At 41.5% G+C, this 21,219-nt stretch overlaps 1 protein-coding gene across 7 annotated transcripts in view; it reads left to right on the plus strand.

Annotated features, from left to right (window-relative positions):
• Window positions 1–21,219, plus strand: part of DENND1A (DENN domain containing 1A) — a 147,639-nt gene that overhangs the window by 102,259 nt on the left and 24,161 nt on the right. For 4 of the 7 annotated variants that reach the window (XM_088177651.1, XM_088177650.1, XM_088177652.1 and 1 more), the window contains exons 14-19: window positions 12,057–12,158; window positions 12,677–12,764; window positions 13,279–13,319; window positions 14,223–14,294; window positions 15,361–15,417; window positions 20,308–20,439. In XM_088177651.1, the coding sequence (XP_088033777.1) occupies window positions 12,057–12,158; window positions 12,677–12,764; window positions 13,279–13,319; window positions 14,223–14,294; window positions 15,361–15,417; window positions 20,308–20,439 (492 nt within the window). Of the gene's footprint in view, window positions 1–12,056; window positions 12,159–12,676; window positions 12,765–13,278; window positions 13,320–14,222; window positions 14,295–15,360; window positions 15,418–20,217; window positions 20,440–21,219 lie in introns of all 7 variants that reach the window. The other 3 variants (XM_088177648.1, XM_088177649.1, XM_088177653.1) reach the window with 1 other exon arrangement.

Here is a 21,219-nt window from a genome sequence, read left to right on the forward strand (position 1 = left end):
AAGATTTCATTGCGCTCTGTCCTGACAGAGAGGGAACATATTGTTGCCTTTAAGGGAGTTTGGTTTAGTTAATGAAAGAATTTATTTCATTTTTTCAAATACAGAACCTAATTAAATAAGTTTCAACTTGACTTGTAGTTGAGGACATTTTAACTCCTTAAAGGTTACTCTTGTGTCCAAGTGTAGTTGTCTTTTGAATAATTCCTGATGCAGTATTTAGGTTAGTGATTTATACAATAAGGAATTTTATAGTAGAGCTCGTGTAACTGTTTGCCTGTTAAATATATATCATAAATACATGTTGTTGACTCCTAAAGTGTTAAAGTTGTTATCGACATTACATTATTTTGATGTATTACATAAATTTGGCATCGAGTGTTTCTCAGAGCTAGTAACTAATGCAGGATTCTTAGAAGTACTATGGAAAACAAGGTGCCAAGAGTTTGCTTTGAGTGCCCTTTAAAAGCTGTAGATTATATATGTACTTCACTTACTCCTGGTGCTCAAGGAAAAGAAAAATATATCAAAGAATTATTTAGGTGAAGCTCTCCAAGCAGTAGTTAAAGTCTGTATGTCCAGAACTTTTTTTCTTAGAGAGGATTAATGGTGAAATGAAAGCAATTTGTGAGGATTATATGTGTGATTAGTTTGCCTTTCCTTAGGATCTGTCTGTGCTTGTATGGATAAAGCTCATCCCCTATTTGGCAACCAATAATTTATTACATATTCTCAACAAATTCTCAAGAATATATGAAAAATAGAGAACACTTCTATCTAAAGATGCCCTCTTATTACACATGAGAATATTTTACATGAAAGCAGTCAAGAATAGGAATGCTGTTGCTTACCTGAATTTCTTGCCTAAAACTGGAGGAATGTTGAATGGCTGCTGTGTGTCTGGCAGTGAAGCCAGAGGAGGTCTTGGACTGGGATGGTTCTGTTTGGCTCTGCTCTTTATACTTGGTCACAGGATACCTGGAATTAACAGCACCTAACCAGCATTTACACAAAGGGAGGGGGCTTGGAAATGATTTGTTACTGAAACTGAAGCTAACCAAGAGACTTCATGCTTAAAGGAACATTTTTAGTTGTAACAAGTATGTCAGTATTGTCCCCAAATGTATCTATCAAACTCTACATCCATTTTGTTCTGGAGCAGTGGCCTCTCCTGCACAGGGAGGACTGCTTGATTTAAGAACACCCACGTGTGCCCCTCGTTTGGGGATTTTAAGCTAATGTTTGGAGTGTGTGTTCTCTTCCAAATGCCACTCAGTCACGTGCTCTCCTTTACACATTCAATGGATTGCAGTCCAGCTCTCTTACAATGAGTTTTCAGGTGAGCAGTGAAGCTGTCTCCAGTAAAGGACAATTGATTTCCCTGAGTCAGGGTCATTCCCAAAGCTCTTGACTATTTTTGCTGCGGGTCTGTGTGGTTGTTGCCTTCAGCTATGGGGGTAAATGATACTCAAAGAATTCCTGCCTCTGAGAGGAAATTAATAGTTTTATTTATGGATAAGTAACAAAATATTAAATTGTTTAGGAGGGACTTGCAGGGGCTTTTTACTTGAAAAAAGAGTGTTCTTTGGTGTGGGTGTGAACATGAATGAAATTAAGGGTTAGGTGGTACTGGGGTCCTAAAAATCTCTGATTTATTTGACATATGTTACAGATCCTGAGGTAACTGAAATACAATGCTGTTCTTTTCTGTGAATTTCTGTAGATCATTAAAATTACATTGTGTTTCAGAAATCTCAATAGTTGCCAAATGTAACCAAAAATAAAGCATCACATCCAGCCGGAGTTCCAGATAGCCTCACTCTGCCCTAAAGCCACATTTCCCAGCCATTATCTTGTCATAGCTTATTGTGCTCAATTTTAATTAAATGTTAATAGCAATTTTGCAGTCAGAACTGACATGAAAGTTTTCCGAAGATTATTATACCCACAGGATACCTTTATTATGTGTTTTTCTTGATTCTCCTTTTTTATCTTGTCCAAGCCCTGTTCTTTGGAAAAGTCTTTGGTGATGGAGAACATGAAACAGAAAATGCTGCAGTGTCTTGACTAACAAGGATTGGTTTACAGAGGCTCATCAATGAATTTTGTATTCTTCAAGAACATCAAAAACTTACATGTTTGATAAGGATCTTGGGGTTTATTTGATTTTCCTTAGTGTGGTGTATACTCTGAGTGTTCTACATTTAGATTTCGAGTGTTTAAATACAAAAAGGGCTTGTGCAATGTTGTAACCTGTAGTTCTTGTGTCTCTGCCTTCAAGGATGTTGTGTTCACAAATGGTAGGCACAGTTTATACTGTTGGATGTTGGATCACTGGTTCTGATTGCTGTGTAGGAAGCCCTGTAGTATTAATTGGTTGTCAAATCCCTAAGAAATAACAGATTAATGTGCTGGATCACAGTGCCCTGTTTAGAAGCTGCAGTTTGCCCCCGTCCCCAGCCTCTCCATGTAACACAATTACAGATGTGCATTCAGGACATTTAGTGGATTGCATTTCATTAATGCAATTTGAGCAGACAATACCAAGTTGCTGTCGGGCCGTGCTGACAGCTAATTACTGAAATGAAGGGTCTGCATGGCTAAGGAACAATGGAGCATGTCTCAGGAACAGGAAAGCAGCACAGAAATAGTGCCACATCTTGGAATCACTCCTCTGGACAGTTTGCTGTCTCTGCAGACCAGCTTTTGTCACATATCTGATCATGGTGGGGAGTTAGACTTCAGGGAAACAAAGGTTGTTACTGTTGATGAAAATGCAATGTAGTTCTGCTTTGCCCTTCCCTGGGTTAATTCAGGCCCTTGTACATAGTTACCCATATGCTGGCCACACTTACCTCTTGCTTACAGACACCACGGCACGTTTTCCTCACAGAATGTCCAGTCTGCATGTTTGAATAGCAGGGATACTGGGAATACCAGTCAATTTTGTGGCATTATTTGTAGGGAAAGCTCTCACTGACAGTTTGGAAGAAGATCAGGAGTGACTCCTCATTGTTTCTTCCAGTATAAGAAACCACAGGCAGTCAAGTGGGGTTCGTAACAACAAAGGTTCCAAAGAAACAAGGAGTGTTCGATGTAGGATTGGCAATAACCCTGCCAAGCACTTGATGGAGTGATACTGAGGAAGCTTGTATTGGTGTGGAGCAATTTGGAGAGATGCCTTGGTTCAGATTTGTTTGATATGCAAACACCCTATTAAGGAACACTTCTGGACCTGGCCATAAACTCCTTGTGTGTTCTTCTAGAGCAGGGGAAGCTGAAGCACAGGGTGTTCACTACTGGGCAAGGGGCTTAGCTCAGGGCATTTCTAAAACCCCTATTGCCTAATGGGGTTTGGTCTTTACAGTGTAGCTGCAGAATTATTAAATATAATGGGATGCTGGCTACAAAGCAATTTTATCATCCAATTCATTCACCTGACATCTGTATTGTAAGACAAGGTGCTAGTTATTGTTGGAGATATTTTTTCTTTTGATGCTCACAGAACTCTTAGATTACCACTGTGGCTTATCCATATCCTGATGGTAACAAGAGCCAGTGGCACTTCTGAGCACCTTATGTTATTTAGTCTGTGCATCTCCAAGTCCACAGGTAACATGGGGATAGGAAATATTCTATTTCTTGTTGAAATGAAACTGAATCTTTAAAATTTTTTATTCAAATCTGCTGCTTAGTTGGACAAAAAATGGTACAGTAGCAGGTTGCCAGTAAAGGGTTTGTTCTGCCTGATGAACTCAAGAATTCGTGTTGAGGTGCTGCAATAGTTTGCTATTTTTGCAATTCATTTTATGAAACAAGTTCCAGATTGAGCTCTGCTTCCATGTATTCTCTCTCCATGGAAATTATGTCCTTTTTCTCATTTCAAATTAGGTGAGTACAATGAAATCCTTATTTTACATATTTATTAACAAGGCTTTCATCCCCATGGTATTGTAACTACCCTCAGTACTCTATGCAAAGAAATTACACAGAGAACTCACAAACCTTCAGGAGATATATATGGTCACTCTTTTTCAAGCATTACTGCTCCTATCTGTGTTATTCTTATGTGTTGCTCTATCAGCCCTTATTTTGTGCCTTTCCTTTCCAGAAGCTGTTGGTAGCACTGATTTTTTTGTTGTTGTTTTTTAATTCTGAAATAAATCACATTAAAGGCCTCATGCTAAGTTTGAATCTCATTGGATATTCATTGTTAGAAAATTGATGAGTGAATAAATGATATCAACTGTGCTGTCTGGCACATAGAGGGTTAAGGGAATTTTTAGTCTCACCAAAAAGTATTTGGTCAGGTACTCAGGTGCTGGAAATTTTCTTAGCAACATCAGTCACCTAGGAACATGATCATCTGCTGTTCTGGGGTAGAGATTACAGAGCTTAATGATTAGCTTCTATAAGCTGCAGCTGATGCCAGACTCTACCCCCTTTACACCTAATTAGCCTCATTAATGAGCTCTTCTGCTCTCCACAGAGAGGGCTTCCTCCTCAGAATAGGAGGTAAAAATACTTCACCCAGGTAGATGTGCTGAAACCTTTAATTATTGCCCACACCTGCAAAGCGTTGTGTGTCTGACAGCAATATTGCTTCCCGAAACTGCTTATTTACAGTGACCACAGCACCAGGCATTAACCCTTTAGCACCTCGCCAGTATTTACACAGGGTGGAAAGAAAGGCAGTTGCAAATTTAATGCTTAATTAAGTTGGATGTGATCTGGGGGGGGAGCCAGTTTGTATGTGATGAAAATGTTTTTAAAAGTTTCTGAGTATTTTGTTTAATCCTGAAAAATGAGCTGAAATTGCTGTTGCATGTCAAATAAAGCAATAGCTGGACTCAGAGCAGCGTTAGGCAAGTTCTGTTCTTTAAATGAGCAACTTCTGTGGTTGAAGCAATGTAATTTAGTGCTGCTAAAATGGAAACAAGGGAAAATACACTTGTAGTGATCAATGGAGCAGGCAGTAACTGTGCTAATGAAGTGTTCAGGGTGATTCTGAGCCGTAGCAATTCCTGGTCAATATGTAGTGTAGACGTTGGGAAATTCTGAGCGTTATTGGTTATTAGCTGTGCTGCTGAGGCAGCTCTGTTACATTTGGTGTTTGTGTTTGTGTCCCAGCGTTGTAGCCGTGTCCACAGTCAGGGTTTTCTTGGTTGTTAGGAGCTCTTCCATCAGTGGCCAGCATTCCTGAAGTTCCTGCAGGCAGTGCCTGCTGTGACTATTCCCAGCAGCCACAGTGCAGGTTCCGGGTGGTGCTGGCAACAATTGCCATCGAGTCGGTTCCGTGGAGCACTCCCACCTTGTGGAACATGGACACTGGGCCGCAGGCAGCTGTATTCACAAGCTGGGCAAGAAAAAATGTTTTCCTGGAAAATTCATCTTCTAAAATGAGTAGAAGATGATGTGCCTTCTGCAAGGCATGGGCAGTGCCAGTGTGAATGAATGGGCTTTTCAGCCAAAGTGATGGGATTTGGTACATTTTAGTCAACTCTGTTTCTCTTTAAGGTGCTCTTAGCAGGCTGCTGAGCTAATGTGAGCAGAAGCCTTTGAGTTAAAAAAGGAATTTGGAGCAAAAAATATGTATTAATGGAACTGAAAATTATTAACTGAAAATACGATCTCCAATCTGTGAGGTCACCACGATAAGAGACATCATTATTAACAATTATTTTATTAGTATTATGAACAATTCTTTTGCATGTGTAGGGGAAGATTTGTTTTACTTTATTAATAATTAAAACAGCATCAAACTCCCCCAGCCAAGATGGAATCATGCACTATGTGAATCACAGAAATTCCTGTGCATTTTTCCAAGAATGCAGTTTGAACTGAATGCCAAAGAAAGCATCAAAATGAGGGGTTTTTAAAAATACTTGCATCATGTTCTGTCAGTTGTTGCTGCTTCACATCCCCATGACATCAATGGGATGGGTGCACTGCATGTGGACTCTTCTTGTGGAACGCTGGCAGGTTCAGTTCCGTTTCCTTGGTGGAAGCCGGAGGTTCCAGGGCAGATGAGAAGGACTTGTACAAGCTCCAGCCGATCCGTGAGGGCGAGCGGGTCTGCAGGGGAGCGGAGCCGCAGTCCCTGCCCATCTGCTCCCTGTCAGAGCTCGCAGCTGGCCCCGTGCCCCGGCCCGCCGGCTCCGGGCACTCCCGCCCGGTCTCCACGACAACTCCGGGAGCCGCCGAACCGCTGCTCCCAGCCAGATGCTTCCCTGCACATGGGCTCTAATTAGATGGCGTTCTCCCTTCACAAAGGAGTTGGGAATTTTGCATGGTTTCCATGTTGCGATGGGATGGGAGCTGGGAGGAGCCGTGTGGCCGAACCGGACGTGATTCCACTTGAGCCGTGGGTTTGCAGGAATGCACGAGAATTCATGGACAGAGCAAAACGTGTGGGAACGGCGGAGAAGGGGAAAGTCTGCTTCCCTTTTGTCCTCATACTGGATGTAACTTCCTGTTTGTGAATGTGGCAGGGTGGAACTGGGGGACTGAGGCAGATCACGGATCTGGCACTGACTGCTTGGAAGACCCAGCATACCCAGGCTCTCAGAGGCGACGTTGCTTTTTTATAGTCTTGTTTCTACTTTTTGAAGGATTTAAATAAGAGCTGCAAGCTGTGAGATGTTATACAGGAGAGCCTGGGAAAATGAAATCAAATCTAACCTATAAAAATGATACTTATTAATAAGTCTGGACCCTCAGCCTGTTGTGAAATGAGTCTTTTAATGATCGAGAGGCTCTGATGAAAGTGATGGAAGAGCAGCAGCTTTGATGATTATACTGATGTGGTGTTTTCTTTGTCTTGCCTTCTCATGAGGTAAAATCTGTCCCTCTTTCTGACAATGGGCAAGGAAATGGTAAGAGGAGAATGAAAAGTTCTCATTTATTTTGAAAGGGAAATGCTTTCCTTTGCTCTCCATCCCTGAGGAAAGGCGTTTGGGTGGCTGTGTCCTGATGGCTCAGCTCTCTCCCTGGAGTGCCTTGGCAGCACAGAACAGACCGATGCTCTGGGACAAGCAGGGCAAATGCACGTGTAGTGACCAAAGTTACTGAGTTCTAGTCTCAGCTCAGTGATAAATAACAGTGAGCACACGTGTGTGTGCATGGATGTCCTCATCACTGAGCACTTAAGTTTCCCCAGAGACCTGTGTGTGACTCAGGCAGGAGGTAAGTGGAACTTTTTCCCAGTGTTCCTAATTCAGGGTCCCTGGTGACCTCTCAGGGGACAGGAGACTGTCAGAGTCTTTTCTGGCTGTGTTTTTCCATGGCAGTAGCTGAGGCTTCCTCACCAAGTTATGGAGTGGCACAACACGAGGACAGATGCACCCTCAGTGAGTTCTGCTGTAGCATTTCCTTTGCCAGTTACTCTGAAGGAGGGGGCACTGCAGGCCATGTTCTTACATCGTGTACATCAGTGGATCTGCCAGAGATGGGGTGTGTCTAACTCCATGCAAAATTAATTTCATTCCATTAATCCATTTTATTTATAGAGTCAGGGGGTTTGTTACTTAGCTAAGAGAGTGGGATTTTATGACCTCTCTTTATGACTAAAGCTTCTCTCGTGTTGCTTTAGTGAAGTTAAAAACAGTTTGTTCTCCTTCTGCATCTATATCAGCATCTAAATCTCAGTAAAATATCTTGCTCTTCAAAAGAGCTGTTTATTGAATATGGTTTTGGGGCTCTTGACAAAGGAGTCATTTGCATCATGCATAAAAACATATTTTCAACATATTTATCTGGAAACCTCATTGATTTGGATGAGTTTGGACTTTTTACGTGTATCTAAGAAATCAAAAGAAAGCAAAATATTAAAATTTGTGATCTTGAAGCATGTTGGTCATTTGTAAATCTCACCCAATGATTTGTTGCTTCTGCAGAATTTTTTTTTCCTATTTTAACAAAATACTTTGTATTCTATCGAGTTTTAATAAATGAGGCAAAAATAGCTGGTGGTTTATCTGCTAGGCAATACTTTGTGTAGATTGTTTTTCCAAGCACACTTTTATATTTTGTCATAGTATAAAATAACTCATATAAAGAATTGCACTGCAATTTTTCTCCTCTTCTGTATTGTCACTAATATTCCACAATAGTTAAAATAGAAAAAGGCCTTTTCATTGCAGGGACCCTGAATTGGCAGCTGCTTTGCATGCCGAACGTCCCAGCTTCAATGGGAGCATTGCTCATGGAATGATTGCAGAACCAGGCCCTGAAATTACCTTGCCAGCTAATGATAAAATCGCATGCAGGCCACAGGGGTTTTTGTGGAATAAATATAAGAGTGGAACAATATCCAGTACACATTATACCAGTAATTTAAAGCATATTCAGGACAAAGAGAGAGTTCCCAGTGCAGGCAGCATCATAGAGATTTGCTGTATCTGATAAAGATTAGGTTTCTCAGCTCATAATACCATACTATTACTTTCCTTTTGTTAGTCTTTCAACACCTACACTCCTGCATTGACACAATATCAAGTAGGAAGAGGAAGAATAGCCTTGTATTTAAGGGACTGAGCAGGGATTAAAGAAATTTCGGTTCTTTTCCCTGGCTCTGCCAGAGACTTTTGTGACCGTGTACAAGTTACTTATTATTTTCATGCCTCTATTCTTGATCTGTGAAATGGTGATTTTTTTTTTCCCCTTTCTTTTTCCTCCTAGCCCTAAATGCTTTCTTGCTGGCTTCTTTGCACTTCATGTGCCAGGCTTGTTGCTTGAGTTCCAGCTAGGAAGCTGTAGCAGTTGCTTAGGGATAGGAAGTGTCTGGCTGCTGTAGGTGATGAAATGAGGGCAGGCAGTGGCTGGAATTAGCCAAATAAACACTTGGAAAGCTGGCTGGCTCCATTACAGTGAAGTACTTTCATTAGTTGTGAGTATGAGTGTGTGTTGTTTTACTTGGTCTAACATGAAAATGTCAAGTATCCTGATGAACTAACCATTGCTCTGTCATGGAAGTTTTCTCTGCTTACACATTTTTTGACAGTTACATCTTTTATTTGAGGTCGGTTTTGTGCCCTCTTGCTGTGTCTTTACCAGAGGCTGTATCCTATAGTGAGGAACCGGAAAAAATGTGTGAAATGGGGCAGGTGATGGAGCTGAGCTCTTGTGTGAGGCTCTGTGTGTTTGGGCAGTGCAGTCTGCACTCCTAATACATGGCTTTAAAATGCTTCTCAGGATTGCACTTGGCAATAATCATTTATCAGAACTGGTAGTCTGTTTTTGAGCAGAGTCTGAATGTCGTTTTCTGTAGAAGGCATGTGGTCAAATCTTTGAACATGTGATTTCTTTGTTCCTGAGCTGCATCTTGAGATGCTAATAAAGCTCTGGTATCGTTTGCTTAATGTCGAGAGTTTGATCTCTGCTTTCTGGATCCCATTATGACCGAGGGGGATGCAAAGAGCTCTCTTGTGCTGAACGTATGGACTGGTTATGGGAGGTTATTTGTCAGTGCAATTGCAAGCTGAATCAGCCAATGTCCTATCAGGTGTCTGTCACCAATTTCAGGTTTTCTTTATGGAATCCTGCTGGCTCGCTGATGATCCTTCTTCAGCTGTGATGAGCTAATCTTTCCCTGCCACTGCAATGACAGTTCTGGAAAGGTCTGCAGAGCAGTGCCTTGCCTTTGGTAGCTGCTGTACCTGACATAGACACATTAATGTCCAGACCATTCTCCTGTCTCACTTCATCATTCTGGATGGAATTAAGGCTGATGAGTCCTACAATATCCCTGCTGGCTTTACTTTGCCATTTGCAGCATTACCATTGTCAGTAGAGGATGTGGTCGTTTGCAACATCAGGTGATAATGAACGGGTGACCCATGACTGGTTGCATGCCCTTGGTTTGCTGTGTACTGGGGTGCTGCAGTGGCACTGGACTTGCAGCTTGTCTGCTGCCTTCAATGCACTGTTACCCAGGAGCACACTCCTGCAGGAGTGGGGGTTGTTGGATTTCCGTGGCTTCTCTGGGCTCCTGTGTCTTTCCAGAAGCATCCTTTGTGTTTGCCTCTGTCCCTTCCTCCATGTCCTTCTCTCAACTGAGCTGTCTTCTGTCCCACATATTTTAGTCCTTTATACTCACTCTGAAAGTTCCTGCCATAACCAGGGAGCTGAGGAAAAATGATTTCCTTAAAATATGAGGGATCATGGTGAAATCTTTTGCAGTGTAACTAAACAAAATTGGGCTTTATCTTTTAATTTGTATTATGGCTTCTTAAAATAAAACAGCTGGTTTCCTGAAACTCTAGAACAGTCTGAAATAAGCCCTAGAGTCCTTTTGCTTTCCAGTTGCTGCCTTTAGTAGTTTTAAGCATTATTTTAGAATGTAACAGAATTCCAATTTAAAAATAGGTCTGTCAGCAGATCAGATATGGACTGAAACTTTTCAGCTTTTTCAGGGGTCATGAGATGCAGCACTGCCCTGATGAACTTCATTATGCCAGATGAATATAAAATAGTCATATAAAAGGAGGTTTGCAAAGACATAAAGAAAAGGCACCTATTTTTTCAGTGCATCTGGGAATCATCAATCTTAATCTTATATTTTAAAGTTTCTTCTTTTGTATCAAGATTGCAGATTAAATGTGTACATTTTTGTAATAAAAATAATTCTGCAATCCAATCTTGAAATAGATGTGAACTGTCTGTAACATTACAGATCGAGTCCTATTGTGCACACACTTAGAGCCTTTGCAGTGCAGTGTTTTAGCCTCTGTTAGGCATTGACAGCTGGAAGGGGGATTAATGGATATTTAAGGTGTTGATGAATCAAGGCCCAAATTTTAATTGTTGGAACCAGCAAGTTTAGGAGTTGATGAGTTTTTCAGGACAAGTTATTTTAATTGTTTCACATGCAAACGAGACCATTCATTTCACACGTATCTGTAGTTCTGTGGGTGTCCCCTCGTGTATAATGTCATTTGTCAGTAAAAGCAGAGCTGATTAGCTTTATAATTTACAGTTAACCAGACCTGTCAGGAAAATGGTCTTATTGTCCAGCTTGTCTTTTTGTCCTGAAACTGTGGCAGGGGGTGGAACAGTGTGTGCAGCTCGGGGAGGTCAGCGAGGGTGGAAGGCACTAATGCATTCTGAGCTGCAAAGCTCACGCTTGACCTCGGTGATTAAAGTTTTTTCTGTCATCCAGCAGCCGTTGAGCCTGAATTGTCTCTTAAGAAGTCAAAAGGTCTAATCAAGCTAATGAACAAACTCAATCATTAGTACTTTGGGAAGGAAGTGTGCTGCCACTGCTGGTGCCCCAGCTGCAGGGTGTGTGCTGCTGGAGGTGCAGCAGGGCACAGCCGCCTCCCCTGGGCAGGCTGAGCTCATCCCACGGTGTCCACGCTCTGCTCTGGCCAGGGGGAAATTTCACATTCCTGTAGGTGATAGGAAGGGCTGCTTGTTTCCTTTGAAAGGTTTTTAAAGTGAGGATTAAACAAAAGCTAAACCTTCCCTGGGTGAATGTCCCAGCTAGTGAACTCATCTGCATTTCTCTTTACCCATTCCTCCCAGCTCTCTTCACTCAGATTTCTCTGACATGGATAAAATAATTTTCAGGGATCCTTTGTTATATTCCAGTGTCTGAAGTTAATGGGAAAGCCTTTTTCATACTGGTCAAGTAGATGACAGCTGTTAATCATTTAAATGCAGTAAAACCTTTCAGACAGTGCACACTTTGTCTCTGGAGCCAGAACCTTTGTCATGTGTGTCCTGGAGACTGGCATGAGTGTCTTACATACACACACATACCAGCCAGACCTGTTTCTCCAAACATTTTCTCTTGATTTTGTAATAAGTGTCTTATAATTCTTTATTCTGAGGAGAGCAAAGCCACAGAGAAGAAAAAAGTGTTTATTTCACGCTCATTTTCCAGCCTGTTTTTCCATCCTGTGGCTGGGACTTGCAAATAAAGTCCAGTTTACTCAGTGCTAGGTAAGGCCTGTGTTCCTTACCTGTTTGCTTTGGAAGGGAAGGAGGTCAGGTGCAGGCAGTGGATTCAGAGGGGCTCAGTCAAGGCTGTTTGAGTGTTTAATGCTCTCATTCTCCAGGGTGAGCCCATCACTTTCTGTGAGGAAGCGTTCGTGTCGCACCGCTCGTCCGTGATGAGGCAGTTCCTGCAGAATGCCATCCAGCTCCAGCTCTTCAAGCAGGTACTGCCTCCATGGTCCATGGGGAAGCAGATTCTGGAACAGTTCAGTGGGCTCTGGGGGGCTGTTTCTTTATCCCTTGATCCTGTAGTGCAGCACCTCAGTTCCTGCTCGCTGACTTCTCTCACACTCAGGTGCTGAGGCTTTCTGTGTATTGAGAGGTGGATGGGTTTTCCCACTAATGGTCTCTGAGCTTAAGGGTTTTTCTTATTTGAGCACATCAAGACCCGAGATATGTCCTGTAAACTTTGTCCAGGAAGCATATTACTGTTGAATATAGAACTATTGCTTTAGGGCAGCTGAAAACATGGATGTGTAGCCAAACCAGGCATGCTGGTTTTTAGCAGAGCCACACACCTTTGGGCTGTGGTCAACATTGTGCCAGTTTGGGTGGTATTTTCATTCTGAGTCCCTACCCAATGCAAACATAGAGGTTATTCCAGCTAATGAAGAATAAAGTCTTTCTGAAAAGCTGAAGAATGGGATGGTTAATGTGTTTCTGTCTTTTAATGCTGATGCAGTTCATTGATGGACGTCTGGATCTGCTGAACTCTGGGGAGGGCTTCAGTGACGTGTTTGAAGAGGAGATAAATATGGGAGAATATGCAGGTAGGAAATGTTTTAAGGGAATTTCAGACACTTTTGATGGCTTACCATTTGTGGGTTATCATGATGTAAACTGCTAGGTAAATAACTGAGGCTTAGTGATCCTGGCAGCCTGAAATGTCTTAAATTTTTGTTCTTTCCTCTGTCAGGAGCTTTGAGTAATGTATTGTAATCTGAGTAAGGCCTGTTCAGTATTAAAAAACCTCAGTGCTACCACTTTAATAAAGTACAACTAAAAGAGTTCTTGCAAGGAAAAATCTTGGCTTTACTCAGAACCACCTCAGATTTCTTTTAGTGAACTTAAAAACATCTGTGTTCTCACATGTCTGAGACAACACAGAGAAAACAGGAAAATGTAAATCTCTCATCAGTGTTGTTTTCTCCTGAAAGAAAAGGCTGATTGTCCTGTTCTGTCCATGCTCCAGAACCACTAAGTGCCAACACTTCACATTTTGAGCTTGTTTTCTATTCAGCAGAGGGTTACAATTTGTTTATTTGTGTGTTTGGTTCTCTGTAGGTAGCGACAAACTGTACCACCAGTGGCTGTCCACAGTGAGGGTAAGCAATGAGATCCTGCCAGACACCCTGAACTGGGGTTGGAGATTTTCATGTAGTGACAGAGACAATAAATCTTAAAGCTGTTTACATCTGATGGCATATAATCAAATTTGATCTCTGGAAATGTAATTTTGCACTGAAACTAGGAAATACAACATTAGCCAGGGTTTAATTCCTTGGATTTTGCCCTTCTCCTGTGTTTCTCTGTAAGGTGCTGTACAGCAAAGTCTGTGGGGTGTGGCAGGGGTGTAAAACACCAACCAGATGAACAGATCATTGCAGTGGGTGTAACACTGGCTCATCACTTTGATTATATTCATCACATGAAATTCAGCTGTTCTAGAATTAATGTTTGTGACTGCAGCTAGATTTCATTTTCCCTCAGTTTATCCCTGTATCAACTACTTGTATCTTAAAGAGGCACCATGTGTGTGATAAACAGGACTGTGGGATGAGGGAAAGGAAAAGAGCCAAATAAAAACAGACCTCCCCTGTTCAGATTGAACATACAGGCTGTCCTGAGGTGGAGTCTCTGGCTCAGACACTGAGTGTTGCTCAGGGTACTTGTCTTAAACTTGGTCAGGATTTCAGTGGAAGGTACAGGACACCCCTGAGGTGAGTGGAAGCACAGGACACAGTTTGTGAGATCTGTAAGACAAGGGCTCTTGGGAGGCACCTGTATTGTCCCTTGGGCAAGTGCTGTGTTAAACAGGACAAAACCAGAGCCACATTCAGCGTGGTTTTCTGTGCCTCTTTTTCTTTAAATGTGACCTTTTCATACTCAGCTCTGCTAATAAGGATAGTTAATGCTCTGTTATTTTAAGTTAAGAATGGTGGATTTTAGATTGCTGTTTGCTTTAAAGAGCTTTGATAACATTTCTTCCCTCGTTACTGTAATTACAGAAAGGAAGTGGAGCCATTTTAAACACAGTAAAGACGAAAGCTAACCCTGCCATGAAGACTGTCTATAAGTTTGTAAGTATGGAGTACTGGCTTACTACTGAGATAAGAGTCTAATTACAAGTCTGTTCTAACCTTTCAAATGAGACCGAAGACTTACATCCATTTTTATTGGACTCATAAAATTACTCAAAATATACATTCATTCAAATTTCAAATTTAAATGAAAAAGTCATTTTGAAATTTAAACTCAATTGAAATGCAAAGGACAATGGGAACTTGTGATTTCTTTTGAAAGTACAGATGATAAATTCCATTTATTACACAGAACTCTTTCTGGGAAATAGTGCCTGTGTGCTCTGCTAGGCAGCTCTACCATCTCATCATTGCTCTGTTGGAAATCATTGTTACCTCAGCCTTCCCTGCTTGCAGCTTCATCGAAAGAAGGGAATCCTCTCATTTTCCAAATTGTTTCCATCTTTTCTAAATGTCAATTAATTTTCCCTAGAGATTTCTTATACCTGCTTATTTAGAGCCCAACTTACTGAGTTATTCTTTAGATGGAAGTGTTTTCAGTGCTGTTAACAAACAGCTGGTGTGTTGCTGTGCTATCGTGTGTGGCTGCCAGCTCCACTCTGCCAGATCAAACAGCACAGAAACAAGTGAGGATTTCTTATATGCTCAGTTCTGGGAAATAATGCTACAAAAAGCATGGAGGTAACCATTCAAACTTTGGGTTTTTCCTGCCTTCCTCCAGCCTGAGAGAGAGGAATAGGATGAGATTGGCTCTACTAAATGGCACTGGCGTCCAGAGCACTGTGAGGAGAGTTTGCAGGCTCATTGCCAGTGTGGAAGAATAGAAGTTTATAGCAAAGATAAATACTTACTGGGGAACACTGAGGCTGTGGAATGTAAAAAGATGAAAAATGTCTGGGGCTTCAAAACAGGGAAAACAACATTTTAGCAACAAAGGCGAGGTGGTGCTTTTTGTTTATTTGGGGTCTTTTTAGCTTTCTGTTTGTTTTAATGTGTTTTCAGTATCCTGTTACATTTTTTTATTGCCATTTTTATTAACCAAAAACAAACTTAGTCACTGCTGGAAATAGAAGGGAATTTTAACTTAAATTAATTTTTCATGCAGGCAAAAGATCATGCAAAAATGGGAATAAAAGAAGTGAAAAACCGCTTGAAGCAAAAGGTACTTGAAGTTCTTATTCAAAATGTATAAGCATCACGTCTGAAATCCTTAGCCACTGAAAGCATGATGTGATCAATAGGAAGCTGTTTGATACAGTGTTGTTAGCACACTTCAAAATGCATTACCAGCTGTCCTGGATTTTTCACACTTATAAATATTCACAGACAAAAAAAAATTGTCTTCAAATACATGAAAGCTCTGACTTAAACCCACAAAAGCCAGAAAATTGAGTCTTCTGCTTGGAGTGGTCCTGCTCCTGTCCTTTGTGCTGGGGCACTGTGTGAGGGGACTGCATGTGGACTGGGAGCACTTCCCTACAGTTCTGGCTGTGAACTTCATGCAAATGGCAAATTGTTGTTATTTTTGCAGTAATCAGTCAGGAAATATAGCATTGTCTGCCATTGGGAAGGAGATTTCTGCATTTCTTGAATGTCTGCTGCAAAGTTCAGACAGGAAGGAAAATTGGTGTTGGTGTCCACTGCCAATTGGAATTATTGCAGGAAAAAATACTCAAACTGTTTGTTGTTTCCCAGATCTGTGTGTGTTTGTAAACAGCACAATTCCCAGCTGCTCCTCTGTGTTTGAGGGATGTATTGTCCAATCCCAACTGCTCCTTTTAAAGCACAGGTACAGTCACACTGGCACACACCTCATGAGCAGGGGGTACCTGCCCTGGGTTATTGCAGACACTCCCTTTATTCTGTGCATCACAGCTCTCAGAGCCATGGGGGAAGCCAGGCAGCTGACCTGCTGAGAGAGATGAAGTTCTTATTCAGAAATTGGTATTCCATTTGCTGCATTGGAGTTTGGGTGGGTTTTTTTTTAATCTGTGCTCTCTCAGTAAATTTCTTCTCTAAATTTCTAGACCATGCTCTTAAGTTAGGGCTACAAATGTTGGTGGGCAGACAGAAATGGAGCTGAGCCTGTGGCCAGCCTGCTCCCCCAAAGGGGTTTCTGTGCAGCCGGGCTGCCAGGCAGGAATTGCCTGTGTGCATTGCACCTGCTGCTCCCTCCCTGAGCACTGCAGACTCTGCTGCACGATCTTGGGGAGCAGAAAGTTGCTTCACATCCTTTTATCTTATTTTATTTTATTACTCTACATTATATGTGACTACTGTAGGTATAATTTGAAAACAATAGAAACATGAAGCTGTTTTCTTGTACACGGATTTCTTAATGTCATTCCACGTGTTTCACTTCTGGACATAACCTCCCTAAATAATAAAATCTTTGGCCTTCTCGTGTGTATTTCTAAAGCAGTTGGAGCTGTGTAACATGACCAGATTTTTTCCTGCATTTTAAATGCTGATAGAATTGTTTGCTGTGTGTGACATTTGTATAGGAGGCTGAGAAAAGCCTCGTTCAGTCATTGCTTTGTTTTATTATTATTGTTGTCTTCCTGGTCTGTCAAGCAGCAAGCATCTCTTTAAAAAACACACATAACATTTACAACTAAATGATCCAATTTTGTTTCACCTTCCTTATGTGGTGTATCTGTAAGTGAGATGCTTAAACATGATTGTTCAACATAGGCTTTCACAAGAGCTTAAAAGATAGCTGTGAGCAGTTGACACACACTGCTCTACCTCTCCTTCCTTTATTATTCTGTCCTTTTCTATCCCATTCTCTTCTCCATGTGAATGCAGGTAGGAAGGTTACTAAAATTAGGGATTGCTCTGTTAAAAGTGATAAAAATAGCAAACATTGTTTTGGTCACCCTCATTTTTAATCTAAATGTCTGTGCTGCTCCATTATGGGTCTGTTAAGCACGAGTCTATTAATGCATCCTCCCCAGTTTTTATGTAAGAGCATTTTATTTATCCTGTGTTTCCTCACTAGCATGTGTGAGTGTTAACTGTCTGACATTCTGGTGCCATTAAATACTTACTTTTTGCCAAATTTGGAATGCTAGTCTTTCATCTTCTAAGAGTAACCTAAGGTTATTTTTAAACTGAACTTACTATCCACTGCATTTTAACATACTATTTTCCATTATTAATATAGAAAGTATGCAGGCCCCTGGTAAGGAAAAGTCAAATATAAACATCCCTTTTCCAGTTTTTGCTGCCAAATCTGAGCAGCTTCTGTACACGATAGAATTTAAAAATGCAATAAAGCTGGAGGTTCTGCTTCCTCCAACTCTGCATAGCAATGGTGACCTCTTAAATATAATCAAGAGCCCATTTTGCCCTTGGTCTGCTCCAGTCTTGGGTTTGAATTGCAAATGAGAAATGCAGGATTGACCTGTTGAGAGGTCACTGTGGTGTGTGTAAGGTCCTTCTTTAATATGATAGTGGAGATTGAATGGTGCTCTATTTCCATCCCTTGTTCATTTGTGGTGCAGTATTTCAAAGCAACAGAAATAGTTTTCAGAGGATTCTTATGAGTGAGAGCAAATAATTGTTAATAGATACAGCCTGGTAGCTTTATTTTATATCTGATACAGTTCTTTTTTTTCTTTTTTTCCCTCTTTTTTCTTTTCCATTTCCTTTTTTTTTTTTTTTTTTTTTTGCAAAGGCTGCCTTTTTCCATCTCACAAACGGACTGTGGTGGTCAAGTCCCTCAGTTAGTGGCTCATTTGAAGCTTAACTGCATAGAATTAGGAAGAAGGAGAAATATGAATGGTACCATCCTCAACTTTCAGTCAGGAGAATGGAACTTACTGAAAGCTCTGGCTAAGACAATTTATATAAATGGTTGGGCACTTGGCATTAATATATTCAACATTATTTTAGTTACTTGAGCCCTGTGTGGCTCTAGTTAATGCCTGGTATTGTAGAAACAACTCATTTAGAGCTTTATAGCACAACCTGCACAGCGTTCAAGACTTTCAGAATGTGTTTTGCTCCTCTCTAGCCAGTATTTGCAGTCCATTACAAAATTTAAGGCCAGATTTCACTGTTTTTTTAACTCAAATGTCTTTTCATTGAAGGTAGAAAATAAACTTTTGTGAAGTAGATTTAGCTTTGATGAATGAAGCTGTGTTGATGATTTGTTTGCCTTTTGGGGATGTTGAAAAAATAGAAAGGAATCCAATAATTTAATTCTTATATTCTGTTAAGCAGTTTTTTAAAAAATATGTTGTGGTTTCATTGCAAGTCTGTGCACCAAACACAGTGAAGTAGGTTTTGGGAACATGTTATCTTTTATATGCAATTATATCATCAGAGAAGTAGAGGCAATCTATAGCAATAAAAGCTCAAGGATTTGCAGTGATCGTTACACATCTGAGGGGATTTTGCTTAATGGCTTAATCTCTCTATCTTTTATCTCCTCCCATTCCCCTCATGTCCAAACTTTTGTGTCCTTTTCCTGGTTTTTGGGGGGTTTGCCCCTTTGGGGAAGGTGCTTTGCTCTCCATTGCCTGCACGGCAGCTGTGAGCGGCCCTGGCTGGAGCCAGAAGAGCCCCGGGAGCAGCCCCTGCCCAGCCGGGCTGGCCCTGGGGGCGCTGGAGCTTTGGCAGCACCTTCAGTGTGGCTGCAGCCCATAGAAATACGGAAACTGGCTTTGTGTTTAGTGTCACTGCAGGCAATGGTGCTGCCATGGCTGTGTGAGTCCCGAACTGAGGAGCTTCCTTGGGGGCTCGGTGCTGGCTGGAGCTGGAGTAGGAGTTTGACAGACACTCAGGTTTCCTGTCAATGCCTTGTTTTGGGGCTCTTTGTTACTAATTCGGAGCACTTTGTTGTACCTTTTCAAGACAAGGTGGCATTGTGCAGCTGAAGGGCGGGGGGAAGAAAAAGTTTTTCTCTCTAGTTTGACCTTAACAAGTTGTTAATTCCCCGTGATCCTTACACCGTATTGGGGAACCACTGCTCTACCAGCTGGATCTAAAGAGGGGTCTCAGCTTCTCTGTGGAGCAGACAAAGCCCCTTAGAAAGTCCATCCAGCTTTTTGTTTCATTTGACCTAAACACATTAGGTCAGTGTGTGTCCAAAGGAACCATTTCTAATTGGCCATCAGCTTACACGGCTCATTATTGTACCTGAGCGAGCCGGGGGCTGCGGGCCGTGTCAGAGGTCAGGGAATCAAAGCCCTGCCGGTGGCAGCAGCCACCCTCAGGTCAGCCTTGCAGAGCTCCAGCCTGTGCAGCCTTCTCTCCATATTTACCCAGCATTATTTCCTTGGCATTGTTGCAGAGATGTAAGGTTTGGGGCCCACTGCGTTACAGACTGTTTCTCAACTCACTTTCAAACTCTTTGCTCCTTCTCTGATTCCTGGTGTCTGCAGGCCTTTGTCTTTTTCAAAACCTGTGTTACACACCCCGTGCCTGCACTTGCCGAGTCCTCTCACCTGGGCTGGTGGGTCATCTCACTTCTGGAGATGAGAACTAATGTCAAAGCAAACAAGAAGTGTTCTGCCAGGCAGCCCTTGGTGTTGGACCCTCTCCTGGAGGCATTTTCAGTGTACACAGACACCAAGATGAAATGCAAAGCTAACTAAGCTCTGAGTTCCATCTCTCCTTGCCACTTCCACCAGTAATTGTTCTGCTATGGATAATTCTGTGCAGTGCATTAATGGAATTACTGTGTTCATTTAGGTTTACAATAAGCAGAGTGCCCTGTCCCTTGGCTTCTGTTGAACTCATTACTAAAATAGAAAATCTGAGCTATGGTTTTTTTCTCCACATGCACTTCCTGGCTTTTGCGTGTTCAAGTCAGACATTTTATTGAATGTCCTGTTTGTGGTACTGGGAGGAGACAGGGGTTGTGTACAAGCTCTGATGGATGAAACATTCTATTCTAATGATGTTTTCTTTTCTGTACTTTGGTGTGTTTTCCCCCTAACATCCAAACTGTTAGTCAGCATTATCATGTAGTGTCTCCTTTGTGCACCTTCCCCTCACTCAGGAGTGTTCCTGGCCATGCTATTCACCTTTTCCTACCACACAGGACATTGCTGAGAACGGCTGCTCGGCAGCACCAGAGGAGCCCCTGCCAAGGACAGCACCGTCACCACTGGCTGAGAAGAAGGACCCAAAATTAAGAGAGGACAGAAGACCAATCACAGTACATTTTGGTCAGGTAGGTCTTAGTGTAAAGTTGTTCTCAATCATGTGGCTCAGTAAAAATAGTTCAGAGAAAAGTCATGATAACGAATATGCCAACGCTTCATTACCTTCAGTCACTGAAGTATGCTATTTTAGTTTTATTTCTCTTGTATCTGTTTAAAGGGGATTCCAAAACCTGATTTTTCTTGGGTTTGCTGATTCCTTTTGTTTAGATGATGATTTTGAGGAAAATAAACCATAAGTGAATGGGAGGTAAAGCATAAATATTGTAGCAATTTTATAAACTATTTTGAGGCTGTTGTAGCATGCAAGGTGCTGCAGCCCTCAGGACTGAGGGTGTAGAATTTAAAACATCCCCTGTTATCTAGCCAGATCATTAGTGTCAATATGGAACGTCCAACTATTAAAGCATTTGAACATTCTCTGAAAATTAAATGCGATGAACTAAGATGGAAAAATCAATTAATAGCTTGTTAGTGTGCTCTGTATTCCGTATTGACAGCTGAGCTGTTCACGTTAGTTACTCGTGTAATGTTTCCTTTGATATGTCTGCAAAACAGAGAGTTTGGGGGGAGGTTGAAGAGCAGCTATTTAGAAAACGTTGTAGTTGCTGTGATTTTCATGGAAAAACAGCCAGTATTTATTTCAGTTTGCCAGTGTTTCCCTATTAAGTATAGACTCAAAAAATAACATGATTTGTGTTCACAGTTCTCTTTTCTTTTGCTGTATCTATTCTTTACACTGTTCTGGCCAGAAACAGAAGATAATATCTGATTTCTTCTAAGGAAGCAAA

Source organism: Sturnus vulgaris, chromosome 22 (genome assembly GCF_052056855.1).
Source record: "Sturnus vulgaris isolate bStuVul1 chromosome 22, bStuVul1.hap1, whole genome shotgun sequence".
NCBI lineage: Eukaryota > Metazoa > Chordata > Aves > Passeriformes > Sturnidae > Sturnus > Sturnus vulgaris.